The sequence below is a fragment of the Aulonocara sp. 'chitande type north' Nkhata Bay genome, linkage group LG3, assembly GCF_057382095.1.
Source record: "Aulonocara sp. 'chitande type north' Nkhata Bay isolate Kocher_YH1m ecotype deep benthic linkage group LG3, A_spYH_male_GT1.1, whole genome shotgun sequence".
Lineage (NCBI taxonomy): Eukaryota > Metazoa > Chordata > Actinopteri > Cichliformes > Cichlidae > Aulonocara > Aulonocara sp. 'chitande type north' Nkhata Bay.
Window position 1 is genome coordinate 38,178,056 of NC_141346.1, and position 16,789 is coordinate 38,194,844.

Sequence of the window (16,789 nt, forward strand, 5' to 3'; positions counted from 1 at the left end):
GAGGAAGGAGTTTTGGAGCTCTGCAGTTATAAAGTCAGCAAAACTTTTACCCACTATGCACCTCAGCACTCAGTCACCTGCTCTGTAGTGGTCAAACACTTCATGGCTCAGTTATTGTGGTTTCCTGAACACTTCCACTTCTGCTTATGATATGTTTTGTGTGCAGCATTTTTATATTTGGTGGTGTGCTCTTTAGTTAGAGTGCATTTGACCCCTTAGTGAGACTTGTTAAAAAAAGCTTTAAAACCAGCTCATCTTGTATGTTACGTTTAAATTGATTTGCAGCTTCACTGTTGATTTTTTTAAAACTGTATTTTGTTTTTCTTTAAAGTTCTGCTTTTATTTTAAATACTTTGGAATTATATTTCTGCTGTTTTGCCTTTCTTTCTGTGCCATATGCAACATTTCTGTATATATTTTGCCAAAAGCGTTTGCGTGTCTACCTTCAAACGCATATGAACTTGAGTGGCATCCATTTTGTAATCCACTGGGTTTAATATAGTGTCAGTCAAATCTTTGTAGCTATATCACCTTCAAGTCTTCTGGGAAGGCTTTCCACAAGGTTTGGGAGTGTTTATTGGAATTTTTGATCATTCTTCCAGAAGCACATTTGTGAGGTCAGACATTGATGTTGGACAAGAAGGCCTGGCTCACAGTCTCTGCTCTAATTCATCCCAAAGGTTTTCTGCTGGCTTGAGGTAAGGACTCTGTGCAGGCCAGTCAAGTTCATCCACACCAAACTCGCTCATCCATGTCTTTATGGACCTTGCTTTGTGCACTGGTGTGCAGTCATATTGGAACAGGAAGGGGACATCCCCAAACTATTCACACAAAGTTGGGAGCGTGAAATTGTCCAAAATTTCAACGGCCAAACCCAGACTCGTCTATCAGATTGCCATCCGGCAAAGTGTGATTAGTTACTCCAGAGAGCACATTTCCACTGCTCTAGAGTCCAGTGGTGGCGTGCTTTACACCATTTTGCATTGCGCTTGGCGATGTAAGGCTTTGATGTAGCTGCTCGGACATTCCATGAAGCTCTCTATGGTTGTTCCTGAGCTAATCTGAAGGCCACATGAAGTTTGGAGGTCTGTAAGACTGACTCTGCAGAAAGTTGGAAACCTCTGTGCACCATGTGTCCACTGACCATGCTCTGTGATTTTACATGGCCTACCAGTTCGTGCCTGAGTTGCTGTTTTTCCCAATCGTTTTCACTTTGTTATATTTCCACTAACAGTTGACTGTGGAATATTTAACAGTGAGGCAATATCCCGATTGTACTTGTTGTATAGGTGGCATCCTGTCACGGTACCATGCTGGAATTCAGCATCCCTTTGAGCGACCCATTCTTTCACAAATTTCTGTAAAAGCAGTCTGCATGCCTAGTAGCTTGATTTTATACACCTGTGGCCATAGAAGTGGTTAGAACACCTGTATTCAGTGAATTGGATGAGTGAGTGAATATTTTCCCCAGTGTATTTGTGTAGTTCTATTGATGTAGTTCGTGTGCACTGCTCCTTTAATATAAACGTTCCGCCTCTTTTTTTACTTCCTTCTTTTCCGCATCAGACTCGGTTAATCAACCCCACGATATGACAATCCCACGTTCAGTCGTCTCAGTCACTATATCGCAATTCGACTGCTCTCGCCTGACTGTAGGTTTCGGTTGCTGCTGTGTTGTGTAGGTAGCTAACAAAAACACCAAATCATGCCCGGCGAGACAGCCGTTAGAATTATGTCTTTATCGTGAATGTAGGCAGTTAACATCCTTTTAAACTCGTGTCCGGACCTACAGCGTCTCCAGCCGTGTGGCGGGACCTTTAGCTGAGCTCTGCGGGGTGCTGATCCGAGGCCTGGTCGCAAACACAACCGCTCGCAAAGTCTCCTATAACTGTCCGGGATTTCATGTTGAAGTCATCCGGTCTCTGGTTGGAATTCAGAGTTTCCCCGTCGGAAGATGGACACTGATAAATTCAACTATGTTTACAGCTGTGATATGGACATCAATGTTCAACTTAAGATGTGAGTTTTTCACTGAGTCTCTTTGGGTCAAGGCGGCGTAAACTCCTGTATCTTGTGACCTCACGCGATGCTTTCCTTTGTGTGTGTGCGCGCGCGTTGTGTCTCGTTAACACGTTTTTCTGACTTTGAAGTTTGTCCAACACATTGTTTGTCGCGCACACATAAACCAAACAGTCAAACAGGAGACAGCAGACTGCCATCACAAGCCCCAGAGTTACGATTTGCTGTTCTTCTCTTACTTTATGTGCAACTGTAAGATTATCATGCATTTGCAGTAATTTTAGGTTATATGAAAGTATAATTACATTACATTTGTACCTACAGAAAAGGAAGAGACAAGCCTTCTTCTGTTCATCAAGACTCAGTCCACATGTATTAGAAACACTGGTTCTGCTTTACGTCGTTCTGATGAATTACAGTGTTGTATTGTGTTTATTGTCCTTTTTGGGGTGGGAGGAGAGACAGAAGCACTGTTAGGCCAGTCGGTTGCTTAATGTTACCATCATGACTCAGGTAGCATATGCCCCCCTGAGCTAAACTCTTATTATCTGAGCTCAGTGTGTCCTATATTTAAATCCTGTGTGCAGCTCATGAGTTTTATTATTGCATTATGATCGTATTATTATTAAATAGCTCCACAATTTGGTCAGATTTTCACTGGAGTTTTCTGCCTCCAAATGGGGGTGACTACACCTGCAAGATAAACAGATCATTTAATGTTTATCCCCAACAGGGGGATTTATTGTGTAGCAGCAGCAGGATAATGAATAAAAATAGTACAGTCGACTGTACTACTAGTAAGACTGAGATAATGCAAGATTATTGCAATGCATTCATAAATAATATGCCCCTTGTGAGTCTAAGAAACAGCTGCAATAAGCTATAATGCAGAAATATGTGTGTGGACTCTTATACCTGACAGGTAAGAGTTATTGTAGAGTTTTATAGAATGGTAGGAGTGTGTGTTACCTTATTTAACAGCAGTCTGTGTATCTTTCTGTCATTTCTGGCCATTTGTTTAAACACAAATGTACTTTGAGCATGTTATAAATCATGGCCGGGGTATATTCCCTTTTATTGAAGGCCAGAAACCTCTTTGCTGGTGGGGGGAGCTAGTGCTGCGGTATTGAAATTCTCAGTAACAGCAAATATCTTTTTTTTTTTTTCATGGTATCTTGACTAAATACAGTATTTGCACTCCATACTTGGAGGGTTTTCTTTATACGAAGAGCAAAAAAGGTGAGTTAATTAAAGGTTTGCAGCATTGTTGGGGGATATTTTGACTCGGCAGGCTTTGAAAATCTGTTTTGTAGGAAATACAAAAGAAATATTGACTTACTTGTGAGAAGAGAAGCTAGACAAGTTGGAGCACTCTTGATAACATCAGCAAACAACACTCTGACCTTCTCTTCTCCCCTCTTTCAGAGGCAGTTTAGAAGGAAAGCGAGAGCAGAAGAGCTACAAAGCGCTGCTCGAAGACCCGATGCTGCGCTTCTCTGGGCTCTACCAGGAGAACTGCTCGGACCTCTATGTAACCTGTCAGGTGTTTGCTGAAGGAAAGCCTCTGGCCCTTCCTGTTCGCACCTCGTACAAAGCATTCAGCACACGCTGGAAGTAAGAACCATGCTGGGTTTTAGTGTTATTATAATATGATGTAATGCACTGATTATGAGGTTGTAAAAGTCAAGCAAAGGAATTTTTTTCAAAGTTCTGTAGCAAAATGGCCATCAGCTACTCACTTCTACATGTGCATTTTATTTTCTCTGTTTATCCTGTTTTCCGGTGCAGCTGGAACGAGTGGCTGCGGTTGCCAGTCAAGTACCCCGACCTTCCCCAAAGTGCCCAGGTTGCTCTCACAGTGTGGGACATTTATGGGCCCGGCAGAGCCGTTCCAGTCGGTGGAACCACCGTGACTCTGTTTGGCAAATATGGGTAAGTGTGTCCTTGCTCTGTTACTTTTGGCAGTGGTTTCCAGGTGATGTGTCAAGGCACGCTGGTGAGAGAAAAGTCTAGGTTTGCCTTGCAATTTTTTATGACATTTCCCTATTATTACAACACACAGATACATGTAGGTCCACATGTTTTATGTAATTTTACTAATGTACTCCCCTGCAGGGAATTTTAAATCAAACACGGTAAGAAGTGATTGAAGTGCAGACTTTCAGCTTGGACACTCAAGTTTATGAATGTGGTAACTTGAGAACGAGGCTATGTAGGATTTTGAAGTTGATACCTGAGGTGCATCTACCAAAAATCTCGAATGACTTTGAATGTCAAGTTCAGAGGTCAAGTTTTCTGAAAGTCTCGTGAATGCGATACTTCAAGGAGAAGTTTTAATCTGATACCATAGGTGCACGTCAAAGTCAGAGGTCAACTTTTATGAAAATCAGAATTTTAAATGTATACCATAGGTGTGTCTACTAGGAGGCTGAGGCGTAGCACAGGCGGTCGTCAGCCAGTGTCAAAGTCTACAATCAAGAGACGCCTTCATGAATCTAAATATAGAGTTTAGAACGAGGTACAAACCACTGGTTACGCAAGGAGGTCAGATTACACTTTACCAGAAAACGTTTAAGAGAGCCGACGCAGTTCTGAGAAAAACAGAACTTCGGTGCATCTACCTTTGACTGATGAAGTGAAGATTAACTTGTAACAGGATGATAGAAGAGAAAAGTATGGAGAAGGTAAGACGGAGGAGAAACATCAATGGAAGCAAAATCTAGTGTCATGCTAGGCCCTTGTATTGCACTTTTGGGCCACCAAAAGCTCAGTCTGAAAAGAAGAAGTGATAACATGGCAGGTGACAGTGAGGCTATGTTGTGTAGTTGTGAATACAGGTGGACCTTGACATTTTGCCTTGTCCTTTGGTCTGCTGTGGTCTCCAAAAGCTGCCGTGCTGAAATCAGTGTTTAAAGGTCTGAGTATGTAGTAGTGTGCGTGAGTTTAAATACCCTCCTCCCGTCCTGCTCTAGCATGTTCCGGCAAGGGATGCATGACCTGAAGGTTTGGCCAGGCGTGGAAGGGGATGGAGGAGAGCCCACAACCACACCGGGACGCACCAGCAGCAGCCTGGCAGAGGACCAGATGGGCAGGCTCGCCAAGGTATAATATTGTATACATGTGTGTGGATAGGAAAGAGGAGGATGATGATGAGGATGAGTGATTAAAGGACTGAAAGGAAAGGATTGGGCAATGAAGTAGAGTCAAAGGTGAACAGGAAACGTTGGATAAAAAGAAACCATCCAATGCAAAGCACTGTCTAAACCATCATCTGTTCCAGGGCCCTGACCTGGAGGTACTCAGTGATGTGAGTACCACTGCAGGAGTTAGTGTTGGCAATGCAGATTATGTGTGTGTACTGTATATGTATGAACAAGGCCATGGCCAAAATGTATCTGCAAATAGATTTCCATTTGTATAACACAGTATGAAAATGATGGTTACCACATCAGGACAATTCAAACTGTGGCAGGGACATTAAGTACTCACTTCCTCCTCGTGTCAGACCTCTGTTCACTTTGCACTGTTCTATGTGGGAAACCTGTAAACAGCATAAATCTGTTCAGTGTGTTTACAAATACATTTTGATCCAGGTTTTGGTGTGAAAACTTTTTTTTTTGTCTGTGAAGATGTATGGCTGTGTTTTTTTAAAGCATTTACACACATCAGTTTTCTGCTTGTTATGGAGGATTAAAACTGCCAAAATTAAGAAATGAATGACTTGAGATACATTAATAAACACTTAATTCAAATATCGTTCAAATATGAATATTGTTTGCTAAATATTTAAAGAAATGCTTAGGCAAAATAATAAATATATGAAATAATATAATAGTCAAGTATGTCAGTATTTTGTGAAAACCTTCTTTTTGACATAACTGTATTGGAGAGTCACCATACCGGACTGGAGGCTAACCTTTCTATCATGAGCCAACTACACACTTAAAATGACAATAATAAAGCCTATTTATCTGCATAATGAAGTATAAAGAAATGCCAAAATAAAAGAAATGCGTATGGGAAACACATTAAGGACATATAATACCTAAATAATATAATACAGTACTTTTTTAAAATAAATTAGAAAATTATGTGAAAGTAAATAAACAAGTGAATTGTTACAAAGGTAAGAAACAGGAAATAGAGTGCATATTGATTTGTTTATCAGTTTTTTATTTTACTCTATTTTTGATTTTGGCACTTTCAGTCCTCCATATTTCACATGTTGGTGTGTTTTCATGTGTGTGCATGGATTTCATATTTATGTGGACACACAATTATATTCATTGACTCGTTGTAGCTTTATGGGATACTTAGAAGAGGTTATCAGGGAGTACATTTTATTTCAACGTTAGCTAATTTTATTTTTAAATTTTGTTTCCTAAAACAACTACACTGATTCCCCATGTTTTATTATTATTATTATTATTCATCATAAATGCAGCTGGCTTAAGTATATTAGAGGTTGTGTTCAGGCTGCTACCAGTTCATATGTTGTTTTAAAGAGTAAGTATTTATTCTACGCAGCTGAGTTGTGGGCTTCCTGTTCGTGGCCAAGTGTGTGCTTACATTCCCAACACCCACACTCACTAACTGATGAGTGGACTGGCTGCTGAGTGTGCAGAGATGCTGGATTGGCCGCTGGCACTGTGCATGATCGGTCGGGCTGTTTGCACACCAGCCGCCATGCTGTGATCAGTTCAACAGAACGGCCGTTTCTGTATTTTTCTCTTTTGATTTTGCTAAAATTATGTGCTCATTTCTCTGCAAACCTTCCCATCTCTCCATCCAGCTGACAAAGGCTCATCGGCAGGGCCACATGGTGAAGGTGGACTGGCTGGACCGGCTGACCTTCAGAGAGATTGAGATGATCAATGAAGTGAGTTTGTTAAGCTCGATTCTGGTTGCACAGGCCGACTCTGCAGTCGAGTCGAGAAAGCATCAATAAGATGTACTATGTGAAGATTAGTCTCAGAAGGATATGAAGGCTTATTTAGGAGGAATTGAATCATCAACTGTATTTGCGGTTCAATTCGCGCTTATTTACATTTTTCAAATTGAAAAATGTGAAATTGTCTTTCTGCAGAGTGAGAAGCGCAGCTCCAACTTTATGTACCTCATGGTGGAGTTTCCTCGTGTCAAATCAAATGACAAGGAGTACAGCATCGTCTATTATGAAAAGGTAATTTCCTGATTATTAGTGGCAGCACACAGCAGGTAGATACCACGTGTTGGAACGGTGTCGGCTGATTGGTCTGTTCTCCTTTGTCGCCATTAAGGATGGAGACGATGCATCACCAGTTCTTACCAGCTGCGACATTGTCAAAGTTCCCGACCCACAGATGGGGATGGTGAGAAAATGATTTCATGATGTTGAAGAAATATAAATGTTGTGTGCTAGTTTGCTCACACATCATTTCATTCACATGCTGTAACTTTGGCTTTTCTTTTCCTTCACAGGAAAACCTGGTAGAGAGCAAGCATCACAAACTGGCTCGTAGCCTTCGCAGTGGGCCCTCAGATCATGACCTGAAGCCTAATGCTGCCACACGTGACCAGCTCAATGTGAGTAGCTAGCAGCTACTCAAGTTTTAGAACTACAAAAAAGCTATGACGCTGTGTAAAACATAAATCAAAATAACATGCAATGATTGGTAAATCGCACAAACCTACAGTTTATTTACTATAGAACAAAGAAAGCATTAAATCTTATCATTTACAGCACATGATATCAAAAGATTGAGAGTATATGGAGAAATCTCTGTGTGCAAGGGACAAAAATCAGTATTGTATGACTGTGATCTTATAGCCTTCATGGAAAAAAACACGATTCTGTCATGGAAATCAACACATGGGCTCATGAACCCTTCCATAAATAAATCCTGTCTGTGAACACAGTTCTCTGTCAGCATCCACAAATGCAGGATAAAGCTCCATCATGAGAAAAAGAATCCATATGTGAACACGATCCAGAAACCCATTTAAAATGTACTGAACTGGAAACTGTTCTGTGTTATGTTTATACACTGTTGCTAAAAGAAGACGGATGCTTTTGAGTGTAGACATCACAAAAGATCAGTGAAAAAAAAATGAAAGAATCGTTAGAACAATTATGTTTCTATAATAACTTTGCTTGCTTTAATCTAAAATTGTTTGTTTGCATGTACAGATCATCGTTAGCTACCCTCCAACCAAGCAGCTGAGTTCTGAAGAGCAGGACCTGGTGTGGAAGTTCAGATACTACCTCACCACACAGGAAAAGGTGTGCTGCTGGTGTCTTCCCCGTTACAACCAAGTGTACATTACTATGTGTAACTTCCAACTATTCCTCCCCCAGCGACTGCTGCTGCTACGTCTGTATACATGTTCAATGATTCCTCCTCCTCTGACTGCAGGCCCTGACAAAGTTCCTCAAGTGTGTGAACTGGGATCTGCCCCAGGAGGCCAAGCAGGCTCTGGAGTTGCTGGGAAAGTGGAAGCCCATGGATGTGGAGGACTCTCTGGAGCTGCTGTCATCCCATTTCACCAACCCCACAGTGAGACGCTATGCGGTGGCTCGGCTACAGCAGGCTGATGATGAGGTAGGAGGACAGGTCGTGTGTGGGTGGAAAAACCTTTTAAAAACTTGAATACAAATATGTGTTTTTCCATTTTATTCTTTCTTTCAATTACTTGAAGTCTGACTGTTATTTGTTCATGTGTTGTATGAAACTTTCCAACACGATCAGCTCCACTTCCTCTGTAATGGCAGAGCAATGCAACCAGAAGTATAAAAGCCACCAACAATCCCTATCACTACACTATAGGCTCGGCGGGGAATGCAGGACTCTAAATCAAGCTTAACCAGGAGTATTAAATCAATTACATTGAAATCATAATGATAATTCCTGTCTCTCCTCTCTAGGACCTGCTGATGTACCTGCTTCAGCTGGTGCAGGCGCTCAAGTATGAGAACTTCAGTGATATTCAGGGTGGTTTAGATCCAGGCAGCAAGAGAGATGGCCAGGGACTTTCAGATGACGCTGCATTGGACAGGTCAGTACTTTAAAGCCATTCTGGTTAATAAATGAGTCAACACCGCTGATCGCATTAGCTTCTCTTCTGGCTCTGAAACTGAAAATGTCTAAAAGTGGCTTTGAGATGACTCAAGTATGTGTGTGGTTTTTTTTGTTCACTTTCTGGGTCTAAATTTACCCCCAAATGTTCCCCAGCTGAGAGAGCATCAGCCGATCTGCAGGATCTGATTATTTCTCTTTCAGAAACCGCGATGAACTCATTGAATGTTATGATTTTACTGGCAGATCTGCAGCTGGATCCAGACAGCTGCAGATCTGCCACAATGCTGTCTTACACGTGGAATGAAATAAGAATGAACAATGCACACATTTTAAAAAGAAGCTGTCAGTTTTAAAAATCAGCTGTCAGTAACATATACACAATCCTTTTAAGTAGATGTGTAAAACTGTCACATGCTTTGCAGTTCCCAAATTCTTTCTGGCTCATCTGGATCATCCACTACGCCACAGAAGGGAAAGGAGGGAGCTGACAGTGAGAATCTAGAGGTGAGCAAATAAAAATCCCCATAAAGGACCTGTGGACAGTGCGTTGCTCTGTCATGTTGTCCTATCAGTTGTTCGTAACACAGCATTGTGTCCTCATGTCTTTGCAGCAAGACCTTTGCACGTTCCTGATCTCTCGTGCTTGCAAGAACTCTACACTTGCCAACTATTTGTACTGGTGAGTCCTCTTTACAGTGCTTTTTGTTTTCTGCCTGGACAAAAAGAAGTTAGTCATAAAAATGTGTGTATAAATCCACGTTTCTTCCTCAGGTATGTGATTGTGGAGTGTGAAGATCAGGACACACAGCAGAGAGATCCAAAGACCCACGAGATGTACCTGAACGTCATGAGGAGGTTCAGTCAGGCTTTGCTAAAGGTCAGATTTTTAACTTACTTTGGCAAAGTTAGCTGATGTCTCATCGAGTGCGAGTTAGTGTTATATATCATGTCACCCTGCTACTCTGTAAAAATCTATTTGCATCCCAATGCTTTTACCAATAAGGTGTCTTGTTTTAATCACTTTCTGCCTTCATTTATCAAAGAGCATACCCAAAATAACGCTGCCAGCTGTGTCATAGTTGGATCATAATGTTATAAAAATAAGTCTCAGTGTATTTTCCTTTGTTGGACTTATATTATTAGATGAGATTTAAGGATATTGTCAAGAAAAAGAGTTTAGAGTTGAGTGTAAATGGGTCATTTTTAAAATTCTGGATTGTTCCAAATTTGCCCCGGTCTGATAAGCCTGTACAATAAAAGCGGCTGACTGATGTAATATGTAGCAAAGCTTTATAGAACTGACTGTGTGTGTGTGTCTCCACTGCTGTGTGCTCACACTTTTTCTTTTCTCCAGGGTGATAAGACCGTGAGGGTGATGCGGTCGCTCTTGGCTGCCCAGCAGACGTTTGTAGACAGACTGGTGCAGCTGATGAAGGCTGTCCAACGGGAGAGCGGAAACCGCAAGAAGAAGGTAGCAAAGATATTCAAAACAGCTTCGGTGTTAAATGTGCTTTTAAAAAAACCCACCTGTGTAGGCTCCCATGTTTTTTTTATATCTGAGTAAATCAACAGATATTTCCTGAACATGGTTTATGTATGAGAAGTGTTTGTATTTATTTCCTGTTTTAATACGCAGCAGTACACTGTCCTTTTAATAAAAGCACTCCTTATTCACACATACAAACACTTAATTGACTTCGGTGTGTGCTCCTGGTGACACTGATCCTGCTTACTTGTGTTAATGTCAGCAAACCTTCATGTGTGTCTGCAGACAGAGCGACTTCAGGCCCTGCTGGCTGACAACGAGAAGGTGAACCTGTCAGAGATCGAGGCGATTCCGCTTCCTCTGGAGCCTCAAATCAGGATCAAAGGCATCATCCCAGAGACAGCCACACTCTTCAAGGTACAGTCGCCGTTGTGAGACTGGGGGTGTAGCTCAGGAGGCCATCTACTAATCTGAAGGCTGGTTGTTTGAACCCTGGCTGCTCCAGTCTGCATGTTGAAGTATCCTTGGGCCAGATGCTAACCCCAAGTTGATCTCTGTGTTCATCAGAGTGTGAGTGTTAGATAGAAAGGAAACAGTGCTTGTATGAATGTGTGTGAACGGGCGAATGTGATATGTTTGAGTGCTCAGTTAAAGTAGAAAAGCTCTATATAAGAATCAGTCCATTTACCATTTAAATAAACTGCTAACATGAGAGAATAAATGGTGATTTGTGGCACTGTAAATTCAATGATCAGGCAGGTGGAGTAGCTAAACAGCAGCTCAGCTACAGCCTTCAGACAGTTTGTAAATGTAACCGCGGGTGTGGTCATTACTCATCAAAAGTGCAAATTTGCTCACTTCATCGTTCATTTCCTCCATAGCATCAGATCTCACACAGAGCCTCTGCAGGCACTTAAGAGGAAATAGACTGTCTTTTCTCTTACTAACAGTGTGTTTGATGCACATTAGAAAAACAGGGGTGCTTTCATGTTTAATTTCACTATCAGGTACTTATTTACTTGTACTTGATGTGATCCCCTGACCACTGTGTTATATCCCTTCAGTCGTCAGTGGTGCTGTTAGAAAGGCAGAGGCTTGCCTTTGATTTCAGTGCAGTTTGCTTTGGTTATTATTGTCCTGATTACGAGCAGTATCTATGCGAAAATAAAAGGCTTTTCTCTGTGCGTTTGTGTGTCAGAGTGCTCTGATGCCCGCCAAACTGATCTTCAAGGCTGAGGATGGAGCTACATATCCAGTCATCTTCAAACATGGAGACGACCTGAGACAAGATCAGCTCATCCTGCAGATCATCTCGCTCATGGACAAAGTAAGAAGTGCTCGTTAACAGACGGGAATGCCCCCAGGAAGTTGAAGACAATGTTTTTTTGCTTAAAAAAAAAATTTTTTTTAGCTCATCACTGACGAGAGACAAAGTCCAAGATTATCTTCATAAGTCAGGAGTCTGTGTCAGTGTGTATCATCATTTTTTTCTGTCTTAAAGCTGTTAAGAAAAGAGAATTTGGACCTGAAGCTGACACCCTATAAAGTTCTGGCCACAAGCACCAAGCACGGTAAGAAGAATGAAGTAACTCAGCAGCAGCGTTTTAAGCTGTTATGATTTCAAAGTATTAAAGATGTTCAGCCTAATGCAGAAAACGTGTTGCGTGCTTAGGTTTTATGCAGTTTGTCCAGTCGGTTCCTGTCGCTGAAGTTCTGGCTACTGAAGGCAACATCCAGGTGAGCAGAGTTTGTCAGAGACACGGCGCGTCAGGGCGCTGCTTTGATTTAAGTGCTCATTTTAATCCCGTGTTGACAGAGCTTCTTTAGGAAGCACGCGCCAAGTGAAAAAGGGCCGTACGGCATCAGCTCAGAGGTGATGGATACCTACGTCAAGAGCTGCGGTGAGACGCTCGTAACAGATCGGTGCTCATTTAGTTGCTGGAGGAGCCGATTGAATATCTGATCAATGTGCCTCTCGTTATTTCCCAGCTGGTTACTGTGTCATCACGTACATCCTGGGAGTGGGAGACAGACACCTGGACAACCTGCTGCTGACAAAGACCGGTGAGGCAAACACACTAACTTACTAACATCAAGCCTGTGTGTCATCTCTAATGTAGCTTTAGGTAGCTGTGTGACTTCCATATGTTTACAGGGCTTATTTGTTAGATTATTATCCACTGGCACTGTATCAAAGCTTAAAACGACTGGACTTAAAGGACAACCTTGCAAGCGCCCCAGTAGATGTATCTGTTTTTCTTAGAAATCAGAGGCTAAGGAAAGCTCGTTTCTGTCAATTGGGAAAAAATGTTTTTTTCTTGATTGGTAGACCTAAGTTGACATTGGAAGTTAATATCTCAAATTTCTGACTTGAAAATTCACGTTATTTTCTCAGAAATTTGAGTTAAGAAGCTTCCGTAGTTCCACGCTGGAGGATTTCATGATCTCAGAAATCAAAACCTCCTACTTTCTAAGTTTTTTTTTTTAATTGTCACATTTCTCCATCCAGGGAAGCTCTTCCACATAGACTTCGGCTACATCCTTGGCCGAGACCCCAAACCGCTGCCTCCGCCCATGAAGCTGAGCAAAGAGATGGTGGAGGGTATGGGAGGCATGCAGAGCGAACAGTACCAGGAGTTCAGGAAGCAGTGCTACACCGCCTTTCTTCATCTTAGGAGGTACATGCAAACACATAAAAGCAAAACGATGATTCTGAGCCAAGCAAACTGTGAATATGGACAGTAACAACACAAACATACCAACATGGTTTTAAGTGAGTTTATTTAATCAGTGGATTAAAGGGATATTAAACAGGACTAATCCATCATCAGACTGGTTTTAACTTTTAAAAAGCAAAAAATCTAAACTGTATAGCAGCTTGAAAAGTCTTTAAATTTGTCTGAGAAAGACGTTTAATGACGATGATCATTGCTGTGATTGGAAAAAACACTTTGATGTGAATTTTACCAAATATTGTCTTTGATTAATCATCCTTGGGAGTTATATTTTACTTTTACTTGCACCTTTAAAGCTTGAAAAGCTACTTTCAAGTAAAACTGCAAACATGTAATACAAGGAAAGCATCGTCAGTTTTTAATGGACACCACTGTAGCTAATGTGCAATATGCTCCTCGTCTTCCACTTCCTCAGGTACTCCAACCTGATCCTGAACCTGTTCTCTCTCATGGTGGATGCCAATATTCCTGACATCGCTCTTGAGCCTGACAAAACTGTTAAAAAGGTAAGGTGGTTGGTAGCTTTAGCTCTTTACCCTTTGAAAGTCTGCTAGGAGTCACCCTTAAAGCTCTTTTCAGGGCTGAGGTCATTAAGGGTACTGGGGAGATCAGATCGGTTGTCTTTGTAGCCTCCTACAGAAAGTCTTTTGTTTTCCTGAGGGGGATTAAGAAGACACTAGCTGTCATGAAACAAATCATGCTTTATTTATAATGAATATTGTTCAGTAAAGTTTAAGTAAATTTGAGACAAACTGAGTCAAAGAGCTGTTACTGCACTGCCATGAACCTGTGATTAAGATTACAGCGTGATCCTGTGGAGCATCCCATTATCTGTAACCAAGAAATGTCTGGTTAACCCTTAAAGTTCACATTACTTAAACCTTTGGGACCCAAATATCACACAGGATGAGTCATTTTGTAATTTTGGTTTTAACCTCCTAAGACCCGAACTCCTCCACATCATGCGTTTTTAATTTCTCTTTGATATTTGTTCTGATTGGGACCTGATGAATGTAAAGCAAAGATTTTTTTTTTTTTGCCTAATTTTTGTTTCTAAGACAAATAAGAGGATATTCGTTTAAAATTTCAATAGCACAGTAGCAGTAGAATGTCCTCATAAGTAGATATCAGGCCCTTGTAGAGCAAAATTGAGTATTTTGGTCTAAATAACCCAAAATGTGATGTCCACATATGTGGACGGCAGGTCCTAGGAGGTTAAAATGATAAAATAACTATCTTCGTTCAGGAACCATTTGAATTTTCCCTCTAGCTCAAAATGGTTGGGGAGTTAAAGTAATGTGAAGAGCATCTGGTAAAATCCAGGTGGAGGTGAATGCTTTGTGCTACAGTGATATAATATGAATATACCTGTAAAGCTTGTCTTCTGTTCTCTGCATTTGAATTTTGTCTCTACTACAAACGGAGTTAAGGTCTTTTAAAGCGCACTTGTAAAATGGTCCTGTGGTAATTCAGTTCAGTTTTATTTCTATAACAACAAATCACCACAACAGCTGCCTCAAGGCGCTTTACATATTATTTTAAAGACCCTAAAATAATACAATGATGAATAAAGGGTTAATGCGTAGATATTTATGTGGCTCCAGGTGCAGGATAAGTTCAGACTGGACCTGTCGGACGAGGAGGCGGTTCACTACATGCAGAGTCTGATTGATGAGAGCGTCGGAGCTTTGTTCGCTGCTGTCGTCGAGCAGATACACAAATTTGCACAGGTAGGTGTAAATAATTCAAAACGCAGAAGCTAAATAGCTGATAGCATAAGTTTACCTTTCTTCCAATACCTCCACCAAGATGAGACCCAGCTTTTCTGTTGTTCAGCGTTCAAACTGCTGATTTAAGCTCACTTTGTTCTTTCCCTTTTCAGTATTGGCGCAGATGAACAGAGGAGAGAGGCTGAACTGGACTGAACTTGAGCAGCAGGAGCAAACGGCTCCGAGCCGACCGACGCCGTCTGCGTGGGTGCACGTGTGAGTGGGAGAAGATGAAAGGAACCCAGTGACACTGTTAAAAAGGCCAAGATTGCACTGCCAACCTTTACTGCAAGACGAGGACGCTGACGTCTTTTATTTGCTTATGTATATATCGTGTATATTAAATCCTGAACGAATGATTGAAATCTAATGTATGGCCAAATAAAAGACTGTTGTTACAACTAAACGACTATTTGGATGGTCTGTGTATTTTTTCTTTTAGCGTTTGAGTCCAAAAAGGGTGCTGACATGCAGCATTTTTGACATGCAGCATGTTTCTTAATTGAGCATTGCTGCCCATCTGCAGACAGCCATACTGTCGACGCTGGGGGTGGAAACAAGTCGAACCCCAAGAGGGCCGATGAGTCACTCAACGAGTGACTAAGTATTTCCTGCCTGGCACAGAGACATGAAACATAAGCCAGTGTGTGTGATTCAAGCAGAAGATATACATTTATTAGTATTCATTTCTGATAAGTTGGTTATTTGTTTTACAAGTGTGTAACAACAAGTTAAAATATGTTAAATGACCCAGAGTGTTTGGTCTGTTAGTTATCAAGTTCAGCCTTACTCTAAATGAAATAATTATTTCATCACCTGCTCGATTTGTAAGTTTACTCATTTACAAAGAAATGAACAGTCTCAAACTTTTATGGGCAGAAATCTGTGCCATCAGAAACTGAATTTGAATAAGTTAAATTTGAATTTGAATTGCTCAGATTGAATCTGAATTGTAACTTGAATAAATGCTTTTGAAAACTGAATTTGAATTAGTCTAATTTGAAATTGAATTTATGGTTTGAAAATGATCATCACTAAATTGAAATTGAATTTTATATTTTGAAAATGAATTGATTTGCTTTGAAACTGCATTTTATCCTTTAAAAATTCAGCTCTCGAATAATTTCAGTTTCACTACTCACCATTCAGTTTCAGTTCCAAAATTCAGTTTTTTGGAACTTACATCCGGTTCCGGTTCAAGCGCAGATTAATAGAACTATGTTCTACTAGCGGACCGAAAGTGTTACTGACGGGAATCTACAGCGTCTTGAGCTGAAGTAAGACTTCAGAAGTCATTCGTCATGTCGAATGACCAGCGGATAAACTCTCAGGTTGGTAATAAATGTACTACATGTATGAGAACAAGTGTCATGTTAACAAATGATAGCCGTAAGGTAACTTTTATGCTTATTGTAGCTGTTAGCTAAAAACGCTAATTTAGCGTAGTTTGCCCTGAATTCAGCTTTGACAAACAAATATGATCGACTGTTTCTAGTAGAATTCCAAAGTTGTCATCTTGGACCCTCTCAGAGTACCCCCTCTGTATGCTTGCAGAGACCCCTACAGTAGGGAAACATGCAAAACGGTGTCCAAACCTTTGTATTTTAGCTTTATTTATGTCTTACACAGCATCCCAACTCTGTAGCTAACTTAATAACTTTAGCTAAAGTGAATAGTTAGTCTAATTCATTAGTGCAGCATTACTGGATCATCTCTGTTTGA

General features: G+C 41.0%; 1 protein-coding gene across 2 annotated transcripts; it reads left to right on the forward strand.

The window, feature by feature from the left end:
- The first annotated feature begins 1,566 nt into the window (after window positions 1–1,566).
- On the forward strand, window positions 1,567–15,485 carry pik3c3 (phosphatidylinositol 3-kinase, catalytic subunit type 3). Of its 2 annotated transcripts, XM_086279677.1 has the most exons (26): window positions 1,567–2,019; window positions 3,445–3,633; window positions 3,808–3,951; window positions 4,992–5,121; window positions 5,300–5,326; window positions 6,812–6,898; window positions 7,106–7,201; window positions 7,299–7,370; window positions 7,480–7,584; window positions 8,189–8,281; window positions 8,415–8,600; window positions 8,924–9,054; window positions 9,500–9,581; window positions 9,689–9,756; window positions 9,849–9,954; window positions 10,432–10,548; window positions 10,849–10,980; window positions 11,762–11,890; window positions 12,065–12,134; window positions 12,236–12,300; window positions 12,380–12,464; window positions 12,553–12,627; window positions 13,073–13,241; window positions 13,714–13,804; window positions 14,903–15,028; window positions 15,181–15,485. In XM_086279677.1, the coding sequence occupies exons 1-26, from the start codon at window positions 1,955–1,957 to the stop codon at window positions 15,193–15,195; spliced, it is 2,655 nt and encodes an 884-aa protein (XP_086135803.1). In that variant the 5' UTR covers window positions 1,567–1,954; the 3' UTR covers window positions 15,196–15,485. The 2 variants fall into 2 exon arrangements, with proteins under 2 accessions (XP_086135803.1, XP_086135812.1); XM_086279686.1 differs by lacking the exon at window positions 5,300–5,326 and having other exon boundaries at window positions 1,568–2,019; window positions 15,181–15,484.
- The last annotated feature ends 1,304 nt before the right edge of the window (window positions 15,486–16,789 follow it).